Source organism: Macaca fascicularis, chromosome 10, assembly GCF_037993035.2.
Source record: "Macaca fascicularis isolate 582-1 chromosome 10, T2T-MFA8v1.1".
In the NCBI taxonomy this organism is placed as follows: Eukaryota; Metazoa; Chordata; class Mammalia; order Primates; family Cercopithecidae; genus Macaca; species Macaca fascicularis.
The window spans coordinates 93009093-93033189 of record NC_088384.1 but is presented as its reverse complement, the minus strand read 5'-3'; the positions used below and the strand labels follow the sequence as shown (position 1 = coordinate 93033189).

The following is a 24097-nucleotide window of genomic DNA, read 5'->3' as shown; positions in this document are numbered from 1 at the left end:
GAAACCCCGTCTCTACTGAAAATACAAAAATTAGCCAGGTGTGGTAGCATACACCTGTAATCCCAGCTACTCAGGAGGCTGAGGTACGGGAATCACTTCCACCTGGGAAGTGGAGGTTGCAGTGAGCCAAGATTGTGTGCCATTGCATTCCAACCTGGGTGACAGAGCGAGGCTGTCTAAAAAAAAGAAAAAAAGGCCGGGCGCGGTGGCTCAAGCCTGTAATCCCAGCACTTTGGGAGGCCGAGACGGTGAAACCCCATCTCTACTAAAAAATACAAAAAACTAGCCGGGCGAGGTGGCGGGTGCCTGTAGTCCCAGCTACTCAGGAGGCTGAGGCGGGAGAACGGCGTGAACCCAGGAAGCAGAGCTTGCAGTGAGCCGAGATCAAGCCACTGCACTCCAGCCTGGGCGACAGAGCGAGACTCCATCTCAAAAAAAAAAGAAAAGAAAAGAAAAGAAAAAGAATGAAAGTTCTTGCAATGAAAGACTTGTACTACAGCCTGGCCAACAGAGCAAGACTCCGTCTAAAAAAAAAAAAAAAAAAACAAAGAATGAAAGTTAGCTGGGCACAGTGGCTGATGCATGTTATCCCAGCAAGATTGAGGTGGGAAGATCACTTAAGACCAGCCTGAGTAACATAGCAAGACTTTGTCTTTAAAAAAATAAAAAATAAAAATAAAAAAGAATGAAAGTTTCAAGCCAATAAATGGCTTTACTAATCTGCCTCCTCATTTTGTAGTGGGGTCAAAGGTGTTAATGAAGAAGTCCTTGTTCAGAGCCCTCTTGTCTGCCACAATCCCTTTTCCTTGTCCTGTATACTTGTCTCTAATAAGGTTAACATAATCTGATCCTATTAATATTTACTTCATGTTTTCCTGCAGGAAGTTGGAAACCTGTATGACATGTTCCACACTCGCAACTCTTTACACCGTAGAGCTTATCAACACAAAGTTGGCAACATTATTGATACAATGTAAGAAACTTGATTGTCATTTCCCTATAAAATTTTCCTTGATACTTGGCTAGAGTATCATACTAGGCTCAACTAGACATTTCTAGATAAGTTCAAGTAAATATTAAGTGATTAAATTTAAAGTGGTTTCCTTAAAGAAAAAAATCTAGCATAGAGTTAATTTAGTTGGAGGAAAAGGAGAGAAGTGGATAAAGGGACTTAGGCCAGACGTGAAGCGGCAGTGCTGAGATCACCCAGGACCTCGGCACAGCTAGTCACTTACGTACCAGATATTAGTCATCAGCAGAATGGGAGGTAGGACGTGAATATTTGAATTCTGAGATTAATTACAAAAATTAACTTTAAGGATTAAGATTAATGTCTATTTGTATCCTGTCAAATATTTATCAAAATTAGTACCAAGTGGTAAAACCAACAGCAATTTTACCTCTTCCTAACCCAGTCAGAACCATAGCAGAAAACTGTACAGCCAGGTCTCCCCGTGACTCAAAGATTCCATGAGGAGTTATCAAACACTGGGTGTGAGTCAAGTTACTTCTTCCATGTCTCTAAAATAGCCTTAAATTAATTAACCTTTCATGTTCGTTTTCACAGTTGTGTTGAGGAAGTTTAGCTTCATTCCTATTTTTACCTATCCTTTGTCATGAGCAGATTACTTGGAGTACATTCTCCTATTTGTATGTTAATACTTTGGTAAGAGTTTTTGTTGTTGTTGTTGTTGTTTTGTAATTCAGAGAGATCTAGGTTCAAAGCCTGGCCCTGTTTCTTCCTAACTTGGTTAAATCAAAATTTACTTCATTTCTGCATCTATAAAATGAGGGCTGAATACACCTACCTTATTGTTGGGAAGATTAAATAAGATGGTGAATGTAAAGCCCTGCCACAGTGCCTGGAACACAGTAAGCACGGTAGCTCACAGGTCACCAAGCACAAATTTGGTATGGTGGAGACACAGTTGTCTTTAGAACATTGTGCCTCGTTATTTTATTTCCCTAAAGTAGAAAGATTTCCTTAAGTAAGACATAAGGCAAATATTCAAAATTTCTCATAAGCATAAATTTTTGCAAAATGATTTTTAGGATTACAGATGCTTTCCTCAAAGCAGACGACTATATAGAGATTACAGGTGCTGGAGGAAAAAAGTATCGCATTTCTACAGCAATTGATGACATGGAAGCCTATACTAAGCTGACAGGTAAGAAGTAACAGGTAACATAGATAGTCCATCTCAGATAAACTATAAGATGTCCTTGAATTGCCAGTGAGTTATTTTTCTTTCTTTTATTTTTCATTTTTCAAAATAACTATTTAATTGGAAAAAAAGAAAGAAAGGGTCTCACTATATTGCCCAGGCATCTCTCAAACTCCTGGGCTCAAGCGATCTTCCTGCCTTGACCTCCCAAAGTGCCAGGATTACAGGTGTGACCCACTGTACACAGCCGGTGGAAGGATTTTAGCTTCCCAAGTAATTATCTCCTTTTGAATTTGAGTTTTATTTCTGTCTTGTACCGATAAAGTGACCTTGATAAAGGGATTTGACCTATCTGAATCTTTCATCTGTAAAATGAGGGTAATGATACCTAGTATATAGTTTTGTTGTGATGTTTAAATGAGGCATAGCACCTAGTATAGACTTGACACATAAGTACTCAATATACATTATTTAACTTTTTTTTTTTTTTTTTTTTTTTCCTGCAGATGGAGTCTCGCTCTGTCACCTAGGCTGGAGTGCACTGGTGCAATCTTGGCTCACTGCAACCTCCACCTCTTGGGTTTCAGCAATTCTTCTGCCTCAGTTTCCTGGGTAGCTGGGATTACAGGCATGCCCCACCATGCCCAGCTAATTTTTGTATTTTCAGTAGAGACGGGGTTTCACCATATTGGCCAGGCTGGTCTCGAACTCGTGACCTCATGTGATTCATCTGCCTCAATCTCTCAGAGTGCTGGGATTACAGGTGTGAGCCACCAAGCCTGGCCCATTATTTAACTTTTTAATTTAATTTTTTTTTTTTTTTTTATTTTGAGACAGGATTTTATTCTGTCATCCAGGCTGGAGTGCAGTGGTGCCATCATAGCTTATTGCAGCCTCAACCTCCCGGGCTCAAGTGATCCTCTTGCCTCAGCCTCAACCTCAGCCAAGTAGCTGGGACTATAGGCATGTGCTACCACACCTGGGTAATTTTTTCAATTTTTGTAGAGACAGGGTCCCACTATGTTGCCCAGACTTGTCATTGTTTAACTCATACCTGGACTACTATTGAACACCAAAAAACCGACTTGACCATTTAACATTATTTTCATTACAAAAACACAAGATGCCAGGAACATATCCACGCTTCTGCAAAAACAAAATCTGCAGCTTAGTGTGGAAAGGTTCTTTTTTTTTTTTTAGTGTGGGACAGAGTTTTGCTCTTGTAGCCCAGTCGGGAATGCAATGGCATGATGTCGGCTCACTGCAGCCTCCACCTCCCGGGTACAAGCGATTCTCCTTCCTCAGCCTCCCGAGTAGCTGGGATTACACCACACCCAGCTAATTTTTTTTTTGTATGTTTAGTAGAGATGGGGTTTCACCATGTCAGCCAGGCTGGTCTGGAACTCCTGACCTCAGATGATCCACCTGCCTCGGCCTCCCAAAGTGGTGGGATTACAGGTGTGAGCCACTGCACCCAGCCACAGCTAGTTCTTTAATGTGGGAAAGTATTGACTGAGATAAAGCAAAAGAAGTAAAATGAAAAGTATACACCAGTCAGAGTTCTTAGTTACAAATTATGAAACTGTTTGACTAAAAATAAAATTGGGCCAGGCATGGTGGCTCATGCCTGTAATCCCAGCACTTTGGGAGGCCAAGGAGGGCAGATTACCTGAGGTCAGGAGTTCGAGACCATCCTGTCCAAAATTGTAAAACCCTGTCTCTACTACAAATACAAAGATTAGCCAGGCATGGTGGCGCATACCTGTAATCTCAGCTACTCAGGAGGCTGAGGCAGGAGAATCGCTTGAACCCAGGAGGCAGAGGTTGTAGTGAGCCGAGATCGTACCACTGCACTCCAGCCTGGGCAACAGAGCAAGACTCTGTCTCAAAAATAAATAAATAAATAAACAAAAAATAAAAATAAAATTGGAAAGCAATCACATAGCTTACAGAATCCGTGGAAAGGTTGGAGGCTCTGAAAATGGAGAAAAGCAACAGAAGCTAAGTGACCTAAGACACAGCCAAATCACTCTACCATAGCTTCCTGCCTAGAGTGCTACTTCTATGGCAGCTGGATTCTATTTGCTGCACACTGACAAAATGAAACCTAAACTGTCTTTGAAGAACCAGTTTTTTAAATTACCAACCCCATGCAGATTGTTATTTCTGTAAAGTATGATAAAAATGAATTACTAGAAAAACGAAATGGGGGGAAAAGGCACGTAAAATACAAGCCCAAATTTTTATTATTCAACTTGACAGACTTCACATTACCTTTCAGTAAATTCAATCAAAAATACATAATAGGCCAGACAAGGTGGCTCATGCCTATAATCCCAGCACTCTAGGAGACCAAGGCAGATGGATCGCTTGAGCCCAGGAGTTTGAGATCAGCCTGGGCAACATGCTGAAACCCTGTTTCTATAAAAAATTTAAAAATTAGCCATGATGGTACATGCCTGTAGTCCCAGCTACTCAGGACGCTGAGGTTGGAGAATCATTGGAGCCCAGGAGGTGGGGGTTGCAGTGAGCCAAGACTGCATCACTGCAGTCCAGCCTGGGTAACAGAGCAAGACCCTGTATCAAATAATAATAATAATAGAGAAAAAAATAAAAAATTAACTTACAAGAACTATATACATTGTTCTTTAAAAATATATATGTAAGGCTAGGCAGGGTGACTCATGCCTATAATCCCAACACTTTGGGAGGCTGAGGCAGGCGGATCACTTGAGGTCAGGAGTTCAAGACCAGCCTTTCCAACATGGTGAAACCCTGTCTCTACTAAAAATACAAAGTATTAGCTTGGCGTGGTGGCGGGTGCCTATAGTCGCAGCTACTCAGAGACTGAGGCACGAGAATCACTTGAACCCAGGAGGCAGAGGTTGGAGTAAGCCAAGGTTGCACCACTGCATTCCAGCCTGGATGACAGAGCGAGATTCCATCTCAAACATGAAATAAATAAATAAATAAATAACATAAAAGTAAAAAGAAAAAAAAATTGAACAAGTTGAGGATACTTTTAATTTTCATTCATAATAATGCAAGTGATGCCACATTTTAAAAAGTCAGCCGGGCACGGTGGCTCACGCCTGTAATCCCGGCATTTTGGGAGGCCAAAGCGGGCGAATATGAGGTCAGGAGTTCGAGACCAGCCTGGTGCCTGTAATCCCAGCTACTCCGGAGGCTGAGACAGGAGAATCATTTGAACCCGGGGGGGGAGGTTGCAGTGAGCCGAGATCGCACCATTGCACTCCAGCCTGGGCAACAGGGTGAGATTCTGTCTCAAAAAAAAAAAAAAATCATCTTTATCCAGGTGTAGTGGCATGTGTCTTTAGTCCCAGCTGTTCAGGAGACTGAGGCAGGAAGATTAATTTTTTCAAATTATGTTTACATTTAAACTAGCTTTTGATTTAGCTGGGCATGGTGGCATGTGCCTGTAGTCCCAGTTACTCAGGAGGCTGAGGCAGGAGGATTGCCTGAGCCCAGGAGGTCAAGAATGCAGTGAGCCATAATCATATGCCACTTCACTCCAGCCTGATGACACAGCGAGACCCTGTCTCAAAGAAAAAAAAAAACAAAAAAAAAATCTAGCCAGGCATGGTGGTACACATCTGTAGTCCCAGCTACTCAAGGGCTAAGGCAGGAGGATGCCTTGAGCACAGGACTTTGATGCTGCAGTGAACTATGATCACACCACTACAGCCTAGGCCACAGAACCTGACCTTAAAAAGAAGAAAAAAAACAAAGAAAAAGGTCAGGTGAAGTGGCTCACACCTGGAATCCCAGCACTTTGGGAGGCTGAGGCGGGTGGATCACTTGAGGCCAGGAGTTTGAGACCAGTATGACCACCGTGGCAAAACCCAATCTCTACTGAAAATACAGAAATTAGCTGGGCATGGTGGCACACACCTGTAGTCCCAGCTACTCAGGAGGCTGGGGCAAGAGAATCACTTGAACCTGGGAGGCAGAGGTTGCAGTGAGCCAAGATCACACCACTGCATGCCAGCCTAGGTGACAAAGCAAGACTCTGTCTCAAAAAAAAAAAAAAAAAAATTGCACCGGGATATATATATGGAGAAAGTGCATGCAGAAAAACATTAACAATTGTTGAATTTAAGTGAAGGATATTTTATTTTGAAATTTTTCAAAATAAAAATTGGGAGAAAATGAAAGAAAGGAAAAACATTTCTTCTACTCTCATCATCAAATGGGACACTTAAAAAATCGTTGTTTTATTATTATAGAAATTTACAAAGCCATGTACCTGTCACTTAGCTTCAACAGTTATCAATACATGGCAGTTTTGCCTCATCTCCTCATCTACCCACTCATGTCAAACACTGGACTATTTTGAAGCAGATCCTAGACATAATTTTGCTTGTAAATATTTCAGGACCGTTCTCTTTTTTTTTTTTTTTTTTTTTTTTTTTTTTTAAGATAGTGTCACTCTGTCACCCAGGTGGGAGTGCAGTGGTGCCATCTCGGCTCACTGCAACCTCCACCCCCAGGGTTCAAGCAATTCTCCTGCCTCTGCCTCCTGAGTAGTTGGGACCACAGGCATGCGCCGCCATGCCCAGCTAATTTTTGCATTTTTGGTAGAGGCAGGGTTTTGCCATGTTGGTCAGGCTGGTCTCGAGCTCCTGACCTCAGGTGATCCACCTGCCTTGGCCTCCCAAATTGCTGAGATCACAGATGTGAGCCACAGTGCCTAGCCACCATTCTCTTTTAAAGACAAAATAAAACATGTCAACAATAAATCCATACACCTTTATGTACCCATCACCCAGCTCAGCAGTCATCAACTCCAATGCAGTCTTATTTCTCTCTATCCTTCCCCACTCTCCAGATTACCTGGAATTAAATCCAAGTCATTGACAGGAACTTTTATTTTTGAGACAGAGTCTCACTCTTGTTGCCCACGCTTGAGTACAATGGCGCAATCTTGGCTCACTGCAACCTCCACTTTCCAGGCTCAAGCAATTCTCCTGCCTCAGCCTCCTGAGTAGCTGGGATTACAGGTGCCTGCCACCACACCCAGCTAATTTTTTTTGTATTGTTAGTAGAGACGGGGTTTCACCATGTTGGACAGGCTGGTCTCGAACTCCTGACCTCAAGTGATCCGCCCACCTCGGCCTCTCAAAGTGCTGGGATTGCAGGCATGAGCCACTGTGACTGGTCAACTGGAACAGTTTTAAAAGGTTTTTTTCACTTAAATATTTTAAAAATTTTTCTCATATTGCCAAAATAATAATGTACCTGCCTGTTAAGATCATTTCAGTAGAATAGCACTATGTAATTCTTTAACTCTGTGTTTTTATTTTAATGTAACTGAAATGTCATCAAATTGGCAGATAACATTTTTCTGGAGATTTTATACTCTACTGATCCCAAATTGAAAGACGCACGAGAGATTTTAAAACAAATTGAATACCGTAATCTATTCAAGTATGTGGGTGAGACCCAGCCAACGGAACAAGTAAAGATTAAAAAGGTGAGTTATCAGGCATCTTTCCATTAGTGAAAGGTTACCTCTGTCCTCCAAGAGGAAACCACTAACCTATCATGATACTATGACTCTGTACTAAGTGCTTTACATTTACTCTCATTTAATCTTTACAGCAGTGCAGGGGTCTTAGGCCTGTTTTACAGATAGAGAAACTGAGGCTTCACTGAGATTAAATAACTTGCTCATGAAAGCATATTTAGCCAGGATTCAAAAGCCAGGTCTAACTTAACTCCAAATCTTTGCTCTCATCCAGGAAGTGAGAGTGGGTCTCTAATTTTGGCTAGATTCAAGCATGGGAAAATGAATATAAGGGAAAGGGACCTCCAAAGAAAGTGCCTGCATGGGCTTCATTGAGGCTGTGGTGACCTGTTGTAATGACTTGGTTCCTTCACAGGATATCAGTCTCCCAGATGGCACACACCTGTCTTCTTTAACTCAAATATCTATTTTCACCTCCTACTTGTTGAAGAGTTTTCTCTTTGCCAGAAAGCTATAACACAAGTCATACTTATAACCACATCCTACCTCAATAATTTCTTGGGTTGTACTTCCTCTTGTTGTACTAATAGGTTAATGCCACTTTTTTTTTTTTTTCAAAATGTGAATTTTTTTTTTTTTTTTTTTTTGAGACGGAGTCTCGCTCTGTCGCCCAGGCTAGAGTGCAGTGGCGCGATCTCGGCTCACTGCAAGCTCCGCCTCCCGGGTTCACGCCATTCTCCTGCCTCAGCCTCCCGAGTAGCTGGGACTACAGGCGCCCACAACCGCGCCCGGCTAATTTTTTGTATTTTTAGTAGAGACAGGGTTTCACCGTGGTCTCGATCTCCTGACCTTGTGATCCGCCCGCCTCGGCCTCCCAAAGTGCTGGGATTACAGGCGTGAGCCACCGCGCCCGGCCTTTTTTTTTTTTTTTTTTTTTTGACAGTCTCACTTTGTCACCCAGGCTAGAGTGCAGTGGCGTGATCTCAGCTCACTGTACCCTCCACCTCCTGGGTTCAAGCAATTCTCCTGCCTCAGCCTCCCGAGTAGCTGGGATTATAGGCACCCGCCACCACGCCCAGCTAATTTTTGTATTTTTAGTAGAGACGGGGTTCCACCATATTGGTCAGGCTGGTCTTGAACTCCTGACCTCATGAGCCGCCCACCTCGGCCTCCCAAAGTGCTTGGATTATAGGCGTGAGCCACTATGCCTGGCCACTTTTTACAATTTTTTATAAAAATTGCTCTATTTGTTTAACGGGTGATATTGGTAGGAGCTATATTTGTTAAGGATATCTCTAATCATTTTTCTTAGTTAGGTGCCATTTTCTTAAAGAGAACCTGTTTGTGGCATAAAGGCTTAATGAGGAAAAATGGATTCCAACATGGGGAGTCTTGTGTTTTCTAGGAGGACTATGAATCTCTTCCAAAAGAGGTTGCCGCTGCTAAACCCAGAGAATTGCTGGAAGTAAAACTGGAGGCTGAAGATTTTATAGTGGATGTAAGTAATTAGTCCAGTAATAAACTGAGTGAATAATTTTTTAAAGATAAAGCACTCACCATTATAAAAGTAGTACGTGTTCATTATAATTACTTAGAAAAACGCAGAAAGATAAAAGGAAGTCATATGTGCCCTTATAAAGAGAACCAATATTATTAACCACAAAAACATTTTATTTATGATATTTTGCCATTATTTTTAGTATAGTTGTGGTCATGTGATTACATTGTCTATATTAAAATTTTTTAATTACACAAGTAACACATTTTAATTTTTTGTTGTTGTTGCCTGCATACAAACACAGAGGAAAAAGTTGTAGGGCCAGGCACTGTGGCTCACGCCTATAATCCCAGCACTTTGGGAGGCCAAGGTGGGTGGATCACCTGAGTCAGGAGTTCGAAGCCAGCCTGGCCAACAAGGCAAAACCCCATTTCTAGTGAAAATACAAAAAAATTAGCCGGGTTTGGTGGCTCGCGCCTATTGTCCCAGCTACTCGGGAGGCTGAGGCAGGAGGATTGCTTGAACCCGGGAGGCAGAGATTGCAGCAAGCCGAGATCACGCCACTGCACTCCAGCCTGAGCAGCAGAGTAAGACTCTGTCTCCAAAAGAAAAAGAAAAAAAAAAAAAGAGCTGGGCACAGTGGCTCATGACTGTAATCCTAGCACTTCGGGAAGCTGAGGCAGGTTGATCACAAAGTCAGGAGATTGAGACCATCCTGGCCAACATGGTGAAACCCCCATTGCTACTAAAAATACAAAAATTAGCTGGGTGTGGTGGTATGTGTCTGTAGTCCCAGCTACTCAGGAGGCTGAGGCAGGAGAATCACTTGAACCTGGGAGGCGGAGGTTGCAGTGAGCCGATACCACGCCACTGCACTCCAGCCTGGGTGACAGAGCTAGACAGCACTGCACCTCAGGCCAATAGTCTCAGCAGATTACACCCTGGACCTTATCATCATTCAAAACTGCCCTCCCTGTAAAATCACTAGTTTAAACATACTTTTCTCTGTCCACAAACCGCTTTCCTCCTCATCCACGTTTTCCTAGCTCATCGGGCCCTCCAGTTTATTGTGTCCTCACTTTCTTCGAGCTTGTCAGTGGCCTTTTATCTTCATTTCTCTCCACATGTAGGCCGGGTGCAATGGCTCACGCCTATAATCCCAGCACCTTGGGAGGCCAAGGAGGGTGAATCACTTGAAGTCAGGAGTTCGAGACCAGCCTGGCCAACACGGCGAAACCCCATCTCTACTAAAAATACAAAAAATTAGCCAGGCGTGGTGGCCCATGCCTGTAATCCCAGTTACTTGAGAAGCTGAGGCAGGAGAATCGCTTGAACCCAGGAGGCAGAGGTTGCAGTGAGCTGAGATCACACCACTGCACTCCAGCTTGGGCGACAGAGTGAGACTCCATCTCAAAAAAAAAAAAAAAAAAAAAAAGTATCTTGGATATTGTGATACAGTAATTCACTCATTTTTCTGCAGTTACCCTCAACTCTCTTTTCCTTCTTTGCATCTACCTAGCAGAAGGCCATACAACCTAGATGAATCAAATCTAAACATCTCCACACCTATACCTGGACACATAAATGCTCCTGGATACCATCACCGTACAGGCATATCTATAAATTCCCGGTCACGAAACTAAGCTGGGCCTTCTGGCAGGCTTAGTGTGATTCTCCCAGTCTCTAATAATCATTTCAGGCCAGGCACGGTGGCTCACACCTGCAATCCCAGCACTTTGGGAGGCTGAGGCGGGCAGATCACCTGAGGTCAGGAGTTCGAGACCAGCCTGGCCAACATGGCAAAACCCCATCTCTACTAAAAATACAAAAATTAAGGCCGGGTGCGGTGGCTCAAGCCTGTAATCCCAGCACTTTGGGAGGCCGAGGCGGGTGGATCACGAGGTCAGGAGATTGAGACTATCCTGGCTAACATGGTGAAACCCCGTCTCTACTAAAAATACAAAAAACTAGCCGGGCGTGGTGGCGGGCACCTGTAGTCCCAGCTACTTGGGAGGCTGAGGCGGGAGAATGGCGTGAACCCGGGAGGCGGAGCTTGCAGTGAGCTGAGATCACGCCACTGCACTCCAGCCTGGGAGACACAGCAAGACTCCGTCTCAAAAAAAAAAAAAAAAAAAAAAAATTAGCCAGGGATGGTGGTGGGTGCCTATAATCTCAGCTACTCAAGGAGGCTGAGGCAGGAGAATCACTTGAACCTGGGAGGCGGAGGTTGCAGTGATCCTGCCAAGATCCTGCCACTGCACTCCAGCCTGGGCAATAGAGCAAGACTCCCATCTCAAAAAGTAATACTACTAATAATAATCATCATCATTTCAAACTGTCCTCCCTCCTCTCAGAACTCCAACCATGCTTCCCACCTCCAGCTATATTCACCCTCATGAATAACCCAACCTTTGACTCTTATTTCCAAGATAAACTATAGGCCATTAGGTAGCAAGTCCTTACACCTTTCTCACCAAAGAAACAAGCCTGCCTCCATCTGCAACTGTATTCAGTATTCCCATTTGTATACTGGGGAAACAGCTTTGTTCTTGTCAAGGGCTTAGGGTAATTCTACTTGTGTTCTAGAGAAGTGTTGTCCCATAGAACTTTCTGCAGTGACAGAGATATTCTTGGTCAGTGCTGTCCCTTTTCATAGCCACTAGCTGCATGCGGGTGTTGAGTACCTGAAATGTGGTTGCTGTAACTGAATAACTTCATTTTTTATTGTATTTAGTGTTATTTGTTTATTTTTTAGAGACAGGGTCTTGCTCTGTTGCCCAGGCTGGAGTGCAGTGATGTAGTCACAGCTCATTATAACCTCAAACTCCTGGGCTCGAGCGATCCTCCCACCTCAGCCTCCTGAGTAGCTAGGACAACAGATACATGCCACCATGCCCAGCTAATTTTTAAATTTTTTGTATAGATAGGGTCTCACTCTGTTGCCCAGGCTGGTCTCAAACTCCTGGCCTCAAGCAATCTTGCTGCCTTAGCCTCCTAAAGTGCTGAGATTATAGGCATGGCCACTGCACCCAACCAATGTTAGTTTAAACTTTTGTTTATTTTGAAACAGGGTCTCTGTCTGTGTCCCAGGCTGAAGTGCAGTGGCATGATCATGGCTTGCTGCAGCAAAACCCCATCTGTACCAAAAACACAAAAATTATCCAGGTGTGGTGGTGCATGCCTATAGTCCCAGCTACTCAGGAGGCCAAGGTGGGAAGATCGCTTGAGCCCAGGAGGTGGAGGTTGCAGTGAGCTGATATCGCACCATTGCACTCTAGCCTAGGCGACATACCAAGAGCCTGTCTCAAGAAAATCATGAACACCACACCGCTCTTCACCCCTCTCCTCTTTTTCAGGGTCAGACTCATCTTCCCTTACCTTTCTAAGGTACCAAATTCCTCTCCAGGTACTTCTTTCTTGCTGTCTTTTTTTTCCTCTATGTTTTTATTTTATGTATTTTTTAAACTGACAAATGATAACTGTCCCATTTTTATGGGGTACATAGTGTATATAAATGTCTGATGATCAGATCAGGGCAGTTAGCATATGCATCATCTAAAACATTTATCATTTCTCTGTGTTGGGGACATTTAATATTTTCCTTCAAGCTATTTAAAACTATGTAATAAGCCGGGCACAGTGGCTCATGCCTGTAATCCCAGCACTTTGGGAGGCCGAGGCAGGTGGATCACGAGGTCAGGAGATCGAGACCATCCTGGCCAACATGGTGGAACCCTGTCTCTACTAAAATAAAATAAAAAAAATTAGCCAGGTGTGATGGCATGCGCCTGTTGTCCCAGCTACTTGGGAGGCTGAGGCAGGAAAATTGCTTGAACCTGGGAGGCGGAGGTTGCAGTGAGCCGAGATCAAGCCACTGCATTCCAACCTGGCGACAGAGAGACTCCATATCAAAGATAACAAAAAAACTGTGTAATAGATTACTGTTAACTAGGCCGGCCATGGTGGCTCATGCCTGTAATCACAGCACTTTGGGAGGCCGAGGCGGGTGAATCACTTGAGGCCAGGAGTTTGAGACCAGCCTGGTCAACATGGTGAAACCCCATCTCTACTAAAAATACAAAACTTAGCTGGGTGTGGTGGTGCATGCCTGTAATCCCAGCTACTTAGGAGGCTGAGGCAGGAGAATCACTTGAACCCAGGAGGCGGAGGTTGCAGTGTGCCGAGATTGTGCCACTGTAGTCCAGTCAGAGCAACAGAGCAAGGCTCTATGTCAAAACAAAGGAAATTACTGTTAACTATAGTCGTAGTCATCCTACAGAACTATAGAACCCTAGAACTTACTCCTCCTATCTAGCTGTAATTTTGTTTTCTTTAACGTCTTGCCTCCTCTGAACAGCCAAACTTCTAAGAGTTGCCTTCTCTTACTTTTTTTTTTTTTTTTTTTTTTTGAGGCAGAGTCTCACTGTGTCGCCCAGGCTGGAGTGCAGTGGCCCGATCTTGGCTCACTACAACCTCCACCTCCTGGGTTCAAGCAATTCTCCTGCCTCAGCCTCCTGAGTAGCCAGGACTACAGGTGCCTGCCACCACATCCAGCTAATTTTTGTATTTTCAGTTGAGATGGGGTTTCACGATATTGGCCAGGCTGGTCTTGATCTCCTGACCTTGTGATCCGCTCGCGTCGACCTCCCAAAGTGCTGGGATTACAGGCATGAGCCATCACGCCTCTTACATTTCTGTTTCTCATTTTCTCTGGAATCTTTTTCTCTGTTGCCATCACTATACTCTCTCCAGGATCTCCAGTGACTTCAGAGTTGCTAAATCCGGGAGATAGTTTCAGTACTCTCTGCCTCTGAGCTGTTTCTTCTGCCTGCAATTCTTTTTCTTCTGCCTGCAATTCTTTTTCTTCCCACCTAAGCCTGTTTGTTTCTTGCTCACTTAGTAAAGTCACTTTCCCAGGAAAATGTTTTCAGTCATTGTCCGGGCACCCTAGGCTACATCAGGTACCCTGTTAGAACATTTCAAAGCACTCTTTGCTTTTCAACTGTGGTTGCATACTTTTATAATTATTTGTTGAACTTTAATCTAGGGCTGCCTGGTTTGTGGGGGCTAGAATTTTCTTTACTGATTTATTTTTGGAGGCAGAATCTCGCTCTGTTGCCTAGGCTGGAGTGCAGTGGCACAATCTCAACTCACTGCAACCTCCGCCTGCCAGGTTCAAGCAATTCTTGTGCCTCAGCCTCCCAAGTAGCTTGGACCACAGGTACATAACACCATATCTGGCTAATTTTGTTTTGTTTTGTATTTTTGGTAGAGACAGTGTTTCACCATGTTGACCAGGGTAGTCTCGAACTCCTGGTCTCAAGTGAGCTACTGCGTTCGGTCTGGGATTTTATTTTAAAGTGTCCTTGTTGTACCTCTAGTGTCTACCTGTATCTGTCACATAGCAGGGATTGAGTTTACACCATACTTAGATTGAACACACAAGTACATTTCCCATTCTTCCCCAGATTTCAATACCAAATCCCTAAGAGTGGTCATGAACCAGTTATTTTTATTCCATCATGAGTCACCTTATCAACATTCTTACTTCCGAATCCCCAGAAGGCTCTGTTCTATTTCTTTTTCTTTTCTTTTTTTTTTGGGGGGGGTGGGGGGACACAGTCTCACTCTGTTGCCAGGCTGGAGTGCAGTGGTGCGATCTCAGCTCACTGCAACCTCCACCTCCCAGGTTCAAGCAATTCTCCTGCCTCAGTCTCCCGAGTAACTGGGGTTACAGGCGCATGCCACCATGCCCAGTTAATTTTTGTATTTTTAGTAGAGACGGGGGTTTCAGTATGTTGGCCAGGCTGGTCTTGAACTCCTGACCTCATGATTTACCTGCCTTGGCCTCCCAAAATGCTGGGATTACAGGCCTGAGCCACCGTGCCCAGCCTCTGTTCCATTTCTTGTTATGCTCCTACAGCCCTGAATTCAGTTCTCCTGGTTGCTATATGATTACTTATGTATTGCTTTTATTTAGGTTATCAACATGGATTATGGAATGCAAGAAAATAATCCAATTGATCATGTTAGCTTCTATTGTAAGACTGACCCCAACACACCAATCAGGATTACGAAAAACCAGGTAACTACTTAGGCAAAACAAATATACTGTAATGGCATGTAGCAAATCTTTATGGTAAATTAGCATTTTATATGCAAATTAGGTTTTAAGGCGTATCTTTACAATTAAAGTGGGCCTGGCACAGTAGCTCATACCTGTAATCCCAGTGCTTTGGGAGGCTGAAGCGGGAGGATCACTTGAGACCGAGAGCTTAAGATCAGCCTGGCCAACAAAGCGAGACCCCATCTCTATAAAAAATAAAAAACTTAGGCATGGTAGCTAATGCCTATAGTTCCAGCTACTTAGGAGGCTGAGGTGGGAGGATTGCTTCAGCCTGGGAGGTCAAGGCCTCGGTGAGCTGTGATTGTGCCACTGCACTCCAGCCTGGATGACAGGGAGACCTTGTCTCGAAAAAAAAGAAATAGTTAGGAGCCTAGGGACCAGCTAGTATCTCCAATGTGTGAATTCAAGGTGATAGTGAAATCTCTTCATTTTAAAAAGGTTTCACGACTTCTGCCAGAGAAATTTGCAGAGCAGCTGATTCGAGTATATTGTAAGAAGATGGACAGAAAGAGTTTGTATGCCGCAAAACAACATTTTGTTCAGTGGTGCGCAGACAGAAATTTCACCAAGCCTCAGGTAGGTGGCCTGTTACTCACAAACTTTGCACAATTTTTTATTTTTAAGTAAAAACCAAAAATAATTCTATCTGCTGAAAAGTTCTCATTTAAGTTGTAGTCACTTGGTTATGGTTTTGAAAATAAGGTCTTTCACTTTCTTTCCTTTTAAAATGTCTGAATCTGTGTCAGCCAGTGATTTCTTCCTACAGGAGCTGGGAATGGATACTGTTTAGCATTATTGTCCTAATAATAAAAGATAAAAATGTGAACATGTAAATAATGCTTTCTAATGTTGTTCACCAGTGGCCCTGGAAAGTTGTTCAGTGTCTCCATCTTTCAGAGGTTACCAAAGCTGAGTAGTTAACTTGTTTAACATACAATTGATAATAGACTTCATGTTTCTAAACCTGGTTACTTCTGTGTATTAGTTAACTATTTAAATGATCAAGAATGAGAGTAGAGGGAAGAGGAGCCAAGCCACAGTTGCCAACCCTGTAGAGAATGTTGTTAAAATTGTCTCTTACTGACCTACACATAGTAGGTGTCTGCGCAGACAATGTGGCCAGTTGGCATTTATTGACTGAATGAATGAATATAATTGGCAAGCAGGGAAACAGTGCTTTACTGCCTAGTCTGGAACTCTCCCTCACACCTCCCTGTGTGTCAGGTGCTAAAGGGAACAAAGTATAGGGTGAGACATGAAAACATAGCTCAGGATGTCGGTGCTTTATCAAGTGCCACACGGCATGACCCAGGCAAGATCTCTGAGGATTCAGAGAGTTGGGAGATCTCTGGGAGAAGCCTGGTGAAGGGGCGGGATCTGCTAGATCTAGAAGGCAGGGTTTTTTGGATGAGCAGCAGGGAGAATGAAGGGTATATTTGGCAATGGGAGGAGCATAAACAAAGGCATGAAGCTGGAATGAGCTGAGAGTATTTAGGGGACCATGAGGAGACCTGTCTGTCCAGGGTAGAAAATTATTTTTTTTTAATTAATTAATTCATTCATTTTTTTGGGATGGAGTCTTGCTTTGTCACCCAGGCTGCAGTGACAACTGCACTTACTGCAACCTCTGCCTCCCGGGTTCAAGCGATTCCCCTGCCTCAGCCTCCCAAGTAGGCACGTGCCACAATGCCTGGCTAAATTTTTGAATTTTAGTAGAGACAGGGTTTCATTATGTTAGCCAGGATGGTCTCGATCTCCTGACCTTGTGATCCGCCCACCTCGGCCCCCCAAAGTGCTGGGATTACAGGTGGAAGCCGCCATGCCCAGCCAGAAAATTCTTACTGTTAAGTGTGGAGAGGTTAAATGGGAAGAGTGGACTGGATTATGGAGAACCTTGGATAATTGGCTGGGAGATTCTTTTCTCCATACAGTGGGGAAGGGATCACCGAGCACATTCAAGAGTTGCCATGCTCTGTAGGATCTGCCTGAATGTGTGTCTGCTCCAACTAGAGTGAAACCCGAGGGAATAAGAGTAGAATTGTCCCTTGGCATCTGTGGGGAACTGGCTCCAGGACCCCCACAGACCCCACAGATAGAAAAATCCACGGAAGCTCAAGTCCCTTATATAAAATGGTGTAGTGATTGCATATGACCTATGCATATCCTCTTTTATACTTTAAATATCTCTAGATTACTTATAAAACCTACTACAGTGTAAATCCTATGTAAATAGTTGTTAATACTGTATTGTTTAGGGAATCATGACAAGAAGAAACTCTGTACATGCTTAGTATAGACACAGGCATCCATTTCTCCCCCCCTCACATTTTCTATCTACAGTTGGTTGAATCTGCCCATGGATGCAGAGGGTCAGCTGTATGTCTCTCCTAGGTACTGTGAAATTAAATCACTGAAACTAAATCACTGAGAACTCTAGCTGCAGGTAGACTGGAACTTGGAGAGGCTGGAAACAGAGAGTCAAGAGAGGCTATTAAAGTTTGGCTGTGTCATGGTAACTACTATAAATTTGGTACATTTACTCACTGAGTGAGTATTTTGCCATGCCCTTGTTAGGTACCTGGAATAGTACGTAAGATAGAGAGTTCCTAATAACCCATGGATCCCATTCAGGTTGGGGATAACAATCTAGTTGGGGATAATAATAATTATTAATTTTACTCCAAAAATTAATAATTATAGGGGCATGGTAAGTACTTTGGGTGTAGGGTGAGTACACAGTCTTAGAGGAGGAAAAACAAAGAGGATTTAGCTGGTCTTAGTTGGTCAGGAAAAGCTGATTTAAAGAAGGGCTTATAAACTGAGACCTGAAGGTTGAGTGAGGAGTCGTCTGGGTTAAGGGCTGGCAGCAGGAGGTGGCGGTAGGGGAGGGGTTGAGGCATAGACACCACAGGATTAATTCAGAAGATGAGAAAGAATATGGTGTATTTCAGGAAGGAGCATAGAATGTGGAGGTGTCTGGGGCTTTATGCACAGTCCTGTCAGCCAAGAGCAGTAGGGAGCATCAGCACTGAAGGGTTTTAAGCAGGAAAGTGACATATTTGTTTACATTTATAAAATTCACTAGAATTGAAATTAGAATGAGTGGAAATAAAAAAGTTGGCTATATGCATGGTGGCTCACATCTATAATCCTAGCACTTTGGGAGGCTGAGGTGGGAGGATTGTTTGAGCCTAGGAGTCTGAGGCTGCAGTGAGCTATGATCACACCACTACACTCCAGCCTGGTTGACAGAGCAAGATGCTGTCTCAAAGAAAGAAAGAAAAGAAAGAAAAGAAAAGGAAGAAAAGGAAGAAAAGGAAGGGAAGGGGAGGGGAGGGGAGGGAAGGGAAGGGAAGGGAAGGGAAAGGAAGAAGGAAAGGAAGAAGGAAGGAAGGAAAGTGGGTAGAAATAGAGATGAGGCTGGGTGCGGGGGCTCACGCCTGTAATCCCAGCACTTTGGGAGGCCGCGGTGGGTAGATCATGAGGTCAGGAGATCGAGGCCATCCTGGCTAACATGGTGAAACCCTGTCTCTACTAAAAAATACAAATTAGCCAGGCGTGGTGGCGGGCGCCTGTAGTCCCAGCTTCTTGGGAGGCTGAGGCAGGAGAATGGCGTGAACCCGGGAACCAGAGCTTGCAGTGAGCCGAGATTGCGCCACAGCACTCCAGTCTGGGCGACAGAGCAAGACTCCATCTCAGTAAAAAAAAAGAAATAGAGATGAGTTTAAAGACAAATAAAAACTGTCGATTTTGAAATAGACCTTTAAGAACAAGTATCACAGCAATAGAATGACTTTTTTTTGAGACGGAGTCTCACTTTGTTGCCCAGGCTGGAGTGCAGTGGTATGGTCTCAACTCACTGCAAGCTCCGCCTGCTGGGTTGAAGTGATTCTCCTGCCTCAGCCTCCTGAGTAGCTGGGACTACAGGCATGCACCACCATGCCCAGCTCATTTTTGTATTTTTAGTAGAGACAGGGTCTCACCGTGTTGCCCAGGCTGGTCTTGAACTCCCAACCTCAAGTGATCCACCTGCCTTGGCCTCCCAAAGTGCTAGGATTACAGGCGTGAGCCACCACGCCTGGCCTAAATGATTGCCTTTACTGAGATCAGGAGTTCGAGACCATCCTGGCCAACATAGTGAAACCCCATCTTTACTAAAAATACAAAAATTAGCCATGGTGGTGCACACCTGTAATCCCAGCTACTTGGGAGGCTGAGGCGGGAGAATCGCTTGAACCCTGGAGGTGGAGGTTGCAGTGAGCTGAAATCGTGCCACTGCACTCCAGCATGGGTGACAGAGCAAGATTCCATCTCAAAAACATAATAATGATAAATTTTTAAAATACTGTTTTTAATGGTTCTATCAAGTCAGATCCAGTGTGGTTCAACAGAAGAAATTTAACATGGGGGATGAGATACAAAAGTTCTGGCAGAGCTAAATGAGTACAGAGGATGGTGATTCAAAAGCAGGAAGCTGCTACCACCTCTAGGATAGGAGAGACCAAGGGAGCAGGTGGGAGTCCCGGAGCTGGGGCCACCTGCAGAAGCTAGAACCACAAAAGAGTCACTGCCACTGCCGCTCATGCCAGAGGAGGTAGGGAGAGAAATAACCTGATTTCTCTGCCCTCTTCTCACCTCATCTCCCACCAGAGAGACCAAACCTAACTGGAAACCAGCAGGCATGGGAGCTGAGAGATGTAATTTACCGGAGTGGCTCCAGTGAAACAGAGTAGGGAGAGGAGGAGTGAAGAATGGATCTGAGAGCAAACAGGCAGATGAGGAGCACAAATCCTCCTACCAGCATTGTATTCCTGATACAACAGAAGCTCTCCAAGATCCTGCATCCTCTCGTAACCAAAGAGGATCTACACACAAGTTCAGAACAGTTAGCATAGAGTCGAGTATTAGGAGGCCTTGCTTCTTCTTACCTCTGTGGTTTCAGGTCATTGTATCACCTCCCTTTGGATCTCTCCCTTATTTTGGGTGGAGGAGGTCCTTTGGCTGGAGCCTATGCTGATGGGGCCAACGTTAGAGCTTTGATACAGAGAAAAATTTTAATTCTGCAGGTACATACTGTCTTTTCTCCCCTTCTTTGTCATCTTGTAGACCTGGGCCATTTATTACAGAGGGGACCAGGCGAGAGAGAACCTAAGGGTTCCGTGCATCCTGTCTTTCTCCTGGGCAAATAGGACAGGGTTTGTGCTCCATGAAGGTGTGTGAAGGAGGCCATAGAGGTGGGCAGTGGTATGCTGCTTCCCGTCATCTCTGCAGAGGCCAGTGTCTGTTTTCATGAAGGCTCTTCCTGCATAAGACTGTAGTGTTTCTAATTGGTCCCAACCACAGGGCATAGGTAATTTGGAGTTTCCCTGGAGTGAGGACATCTAGAAGCAATCTATATGCAAGATGAGGATGTGCGCACCTGAGACTTTCACTCACAAATAAGATGATGGAAACTGGCTTTTCTCTGTTCTCTGTTTTTCTCTCTCCTTCTAATAGGATGGCGATGTTATAGCCCCACTCATAACACCTCAGAAAAAGGAATGGAACTACAGGACTTCAGTCCAAAGTCCAACTCGCCTCCGAGAAGCATCCAAAAGCAGACTCCAGCTTTTTAAAGATGACCCAAAGTGAACGTCTGTAGTCGGCTGTTTACAAACTCCCTCCCCTGCACAATTCATTTAGGGGCTTCACTCCTAGAATTCTGCACAATTATGATAACTCATGCTTTAATTTTGCAGTTTGAATGTACACGCATGCTGAAGCTAAGTAATTTTTAATCAAAGAAATAAGATGGTATTAGGCAAATCTTACTATACTATGAAAAGTATTACCTTGCCTATTTTTAGTATTATTAAAGTCTTTCTCCTTCGGTAGTCTATTTTCTTAGAATAACAACTCTTTTATCTACTCTGAACTCTCTTTTTTTTCTTTTTTAAAAGACAAGGTTTTGCTCTGTTGCCCAGGCTGGACTCGCACTTTCCTGGGCTCAAGTGACCCTCCTGCCTTAGCTTCCCAAGTAGCTGGGACTATAGGCATGTGCCACCACACCCAGCTTACTCTGAACTTTTATGACGGATGATTGTTTTTTGTTTTTAATGTAGAAATGAGACAAGGGTACAAATTGGAATTAGAAGTTGACATTGTCATAGACAAACATGGCTAAAAACAAAACATCAGATCCTACCCCGGTGAAGAGTTCCCTATCACTTCAAGTTTGAGGACAGTCCTCTTCAAAATAGGCGAAAAACACCTCCCCTCACCCTTTTAGCCCCCTACAAGGTGCCAAGTTGAGGTAAACAGTTGGAGATGATGGCCAGGAGTGGCCTCCAACACACTGGTGAGAGGCCTGATTAGGTTTTGGGGAAGATCTGAGAGCTCAGGCCTCCTCATGAGTGGAGCCTAAAGCCGCCTCTTGTTGGGAGATCCCTACCCCCAGTGACAGAGGAATGCCCCAAACTAGGCTGTGCCCTGGCTCCGTGGCGGTTCCAGACCTGGGCAGTGCCTTTGTCTCCTGAATACTCACTCCCCCGGTCCAGAGGGCCTTCCCACTGCCCCGCCTGGAGAAAGCCTCCCCTGACCTGCTCTCTCAGTATCCTGGAGAGCTGGCTAGAGGCTGTCACAGGCACCATCCTCAGAGCTCCTCAGACCTGGGACTTTGTTTTTGCTGGTTCGGTGCATTTTGTGTATTTAAGAGCAAACACTAGCCGGGCGTGGCGGTGTGCGCCTGTAGTCCCAGCTACTTGGGAGGCTGAGGCAGGAGAATCGCTTGAAACCGGGAGGCGGAGGTTGCAGTGAGCCAAGATCACGCCATTGCACTCCAGCCTGGGTGACAGAGTGAGACTCCATCTCCAAAAAAAAAGAAAAAAAAAAAAAAGTGCAAACACTGCACTGCCTGTGGGGAAATTAGTGACTGCCCAGTGGGTTCCAGGCTCCCCTAGGTAACTTCGTTTTCCCAGCAGTGGAGGGGGCACCACCTTGGTGGGGCAGTGTCCCTGTGCCCAGGGCACACCTTATTCCCAGTTCTATAGCAATTCACCAAGAACAAAGTCTGCAGGGCCAGGCGCAGTGGCTCATGTCTATAATCCCAGCACTTTGGGAGGCTGGGGCGGGCGGATCACAAGGTCAGGAGATCAAGACCATTCTGGCTCACATGGTGAAACCCCATCTCTACTAAAAATACAAAAAATTAGCCAGGCGTGGTAGTCTCCTGAGGCAGGAGAATGGCATGAACCCGGGAGGCGGAGCTTGCAGTGAGCCGAGATAGAGCCACTGCACTCCAGCCTGGGTGACAGAGCAAGACTCCGTCTCAAAAAAAAAAAAAAAGTCTGCAGTTAGAGCCAAAGCTGGTGGTGGCCAGAGGGTGCTGAAGATGCAGGCTAGTGGGGATAGGAGCCATGAGCCCCGAATGTCTTCCGCTCTGGTGCTCCCCGGACTAAGCCTCCCTGGCACACTGGGAGTGAGGGGCAGCCTGAGCGTGTAGGGGAACTCAGACCACAGGCCAGCAGATTTCCCAGTAGTCTGCCACTGGCCACCGTGTAGCCAGATTCTGTTCCGTCCACACTGGGGTGAAGAGTACTTGGAATGTCTGCCATCCTGTATGATCACCTCACCCCCCCACCGCCCCCCTCCACTCCATCCATCAGTAGATAATAGGGGTTGGTTACAATTCATAAGAGAATAGTTAAAACCCTTCTCCTCTCATGCCTACCATGGTATTGGGGCAATCTGTTCACATATGGGCTCAGCAACGCACAAGTGAGGTCAGCCATGGCACTAAGTCATTCCCATTTTAGCCAAGGTGCCTCAGGAATGTCATATTGTGTTAAAATCATTTTATTTCTGTGTATCTTACCTTTAAATCATTGTGATTTACTCTGAGATTCTGTAGTCCTAATACTGTGTCACTGTGCTGTCTGTGAAACAACTTGAATGGATTTTGTTTGCATCTTTTGTTACATGTAAGGCAGCTTACTTTATGTTCTTTGCAGCTGTTTTCATTATGATAACTCTGCGCTATTTACAAGGTTACATTTTCCTTAAGAAACATCTTGGCCAGGCGAAGTGGCTCACACCTGTAATCCCAGCACGTTGGGAGGCCGAGGTGGGCGGATCACTTGAGGTAAAGAGTTCGAGACCAGCCTGGCCAACATGGCGAAACCTAGTCTCTGCTAAAAATACAGAAATTAGCCAGGCGAAATTGTGGTGGTGTGTGCTTGTAATCCCAGCTACTCGGGAGGCCGAGGCAGGAGAATCACTTGAACCGGGGAGGTGGAGTGTGCAGTGAGCCAAGATCGCTACTGCACTCCAACCTGGGAGTCAAGAACGAAACTCTGTCTCAAACAAAAAAAAAAAAAAAAAAAAAAAAAGGAAAGAAACATCTTTGCTATTTGTATAAAAATGGAAATTTTAACAGCTTAGCCTCTAGAGAGTTACTGAACGTGGTTACCCTGGGAATGTAAATAGAACTGCAAATTAAAATGACTGGCCACTTCAACTGGGTAAGGGAAACAGCTGCAATAAAGCTTCGTGAATGTATCTCCATCTTGAAAGTTGTGTTCCACAAAGCTTTCGACCTCCTTGTCTGAATATGCATATTACTCATTTGCTCCTTTCATACCTTCCTCATGAAATTAAATAGCAGATTCACAAGAACCTGGCACTGGTGGCAGACAAAAGGGCCTCAACGTTCTGCAGCAGGCCAGAGGAGGAATGATGCTGCTAGAGTCTTCATTAGTTCCAGTGCTCAAGCCCGGGTTTCTAAGGTTTGACAATATTCTGTAAGTTAAAATCATTCCCACACATACAGAGTAGAATCCCGT

At 44.6% G+C, this 24097-nt stretch overlaps 1 protein-coding gene across 1 annotated transcript in view; it reads left to right on the top strand.

Moving 5' to 3' along the window:
- The window catches only part of SAMHD1 (SAM and HD domain containing deoxynucleoside triphosphate triphosphohydrolase 1), a 60466-nt gene extending 36655 nt beyond the window's left edge, over positions 1–23811 (top strand). Inside the window, exons 10-16 of the mRNA XM_045362947.3 lie at positions 882–973; positions 2053–2168; positions 7520–7659; positions 9059–9151; positions 15132–15236; positions 15717–15854; positions 20775–23811. Coding sequence (XP_045218882.2) covers positions 882–973; positions 2053–2168; positions 7520–7659; positions 9059–9151; positions 15132–15236; positions 15717–15854; positions 20775–20909 — 819 coding nt within the window. The 3' untranslated portion in view covers positions 20910–23811. The remainder of the gene's footprint in view (positions 1–881; positions 974–2052; positions 2169–7519; positions 7660–9058; positions 9152–15131; positions 15237–15716; positions 15855–20774) is intronic.
- The last annotated feature ends 286 nt before the right edge of the window (positions 23812–24097 follow it).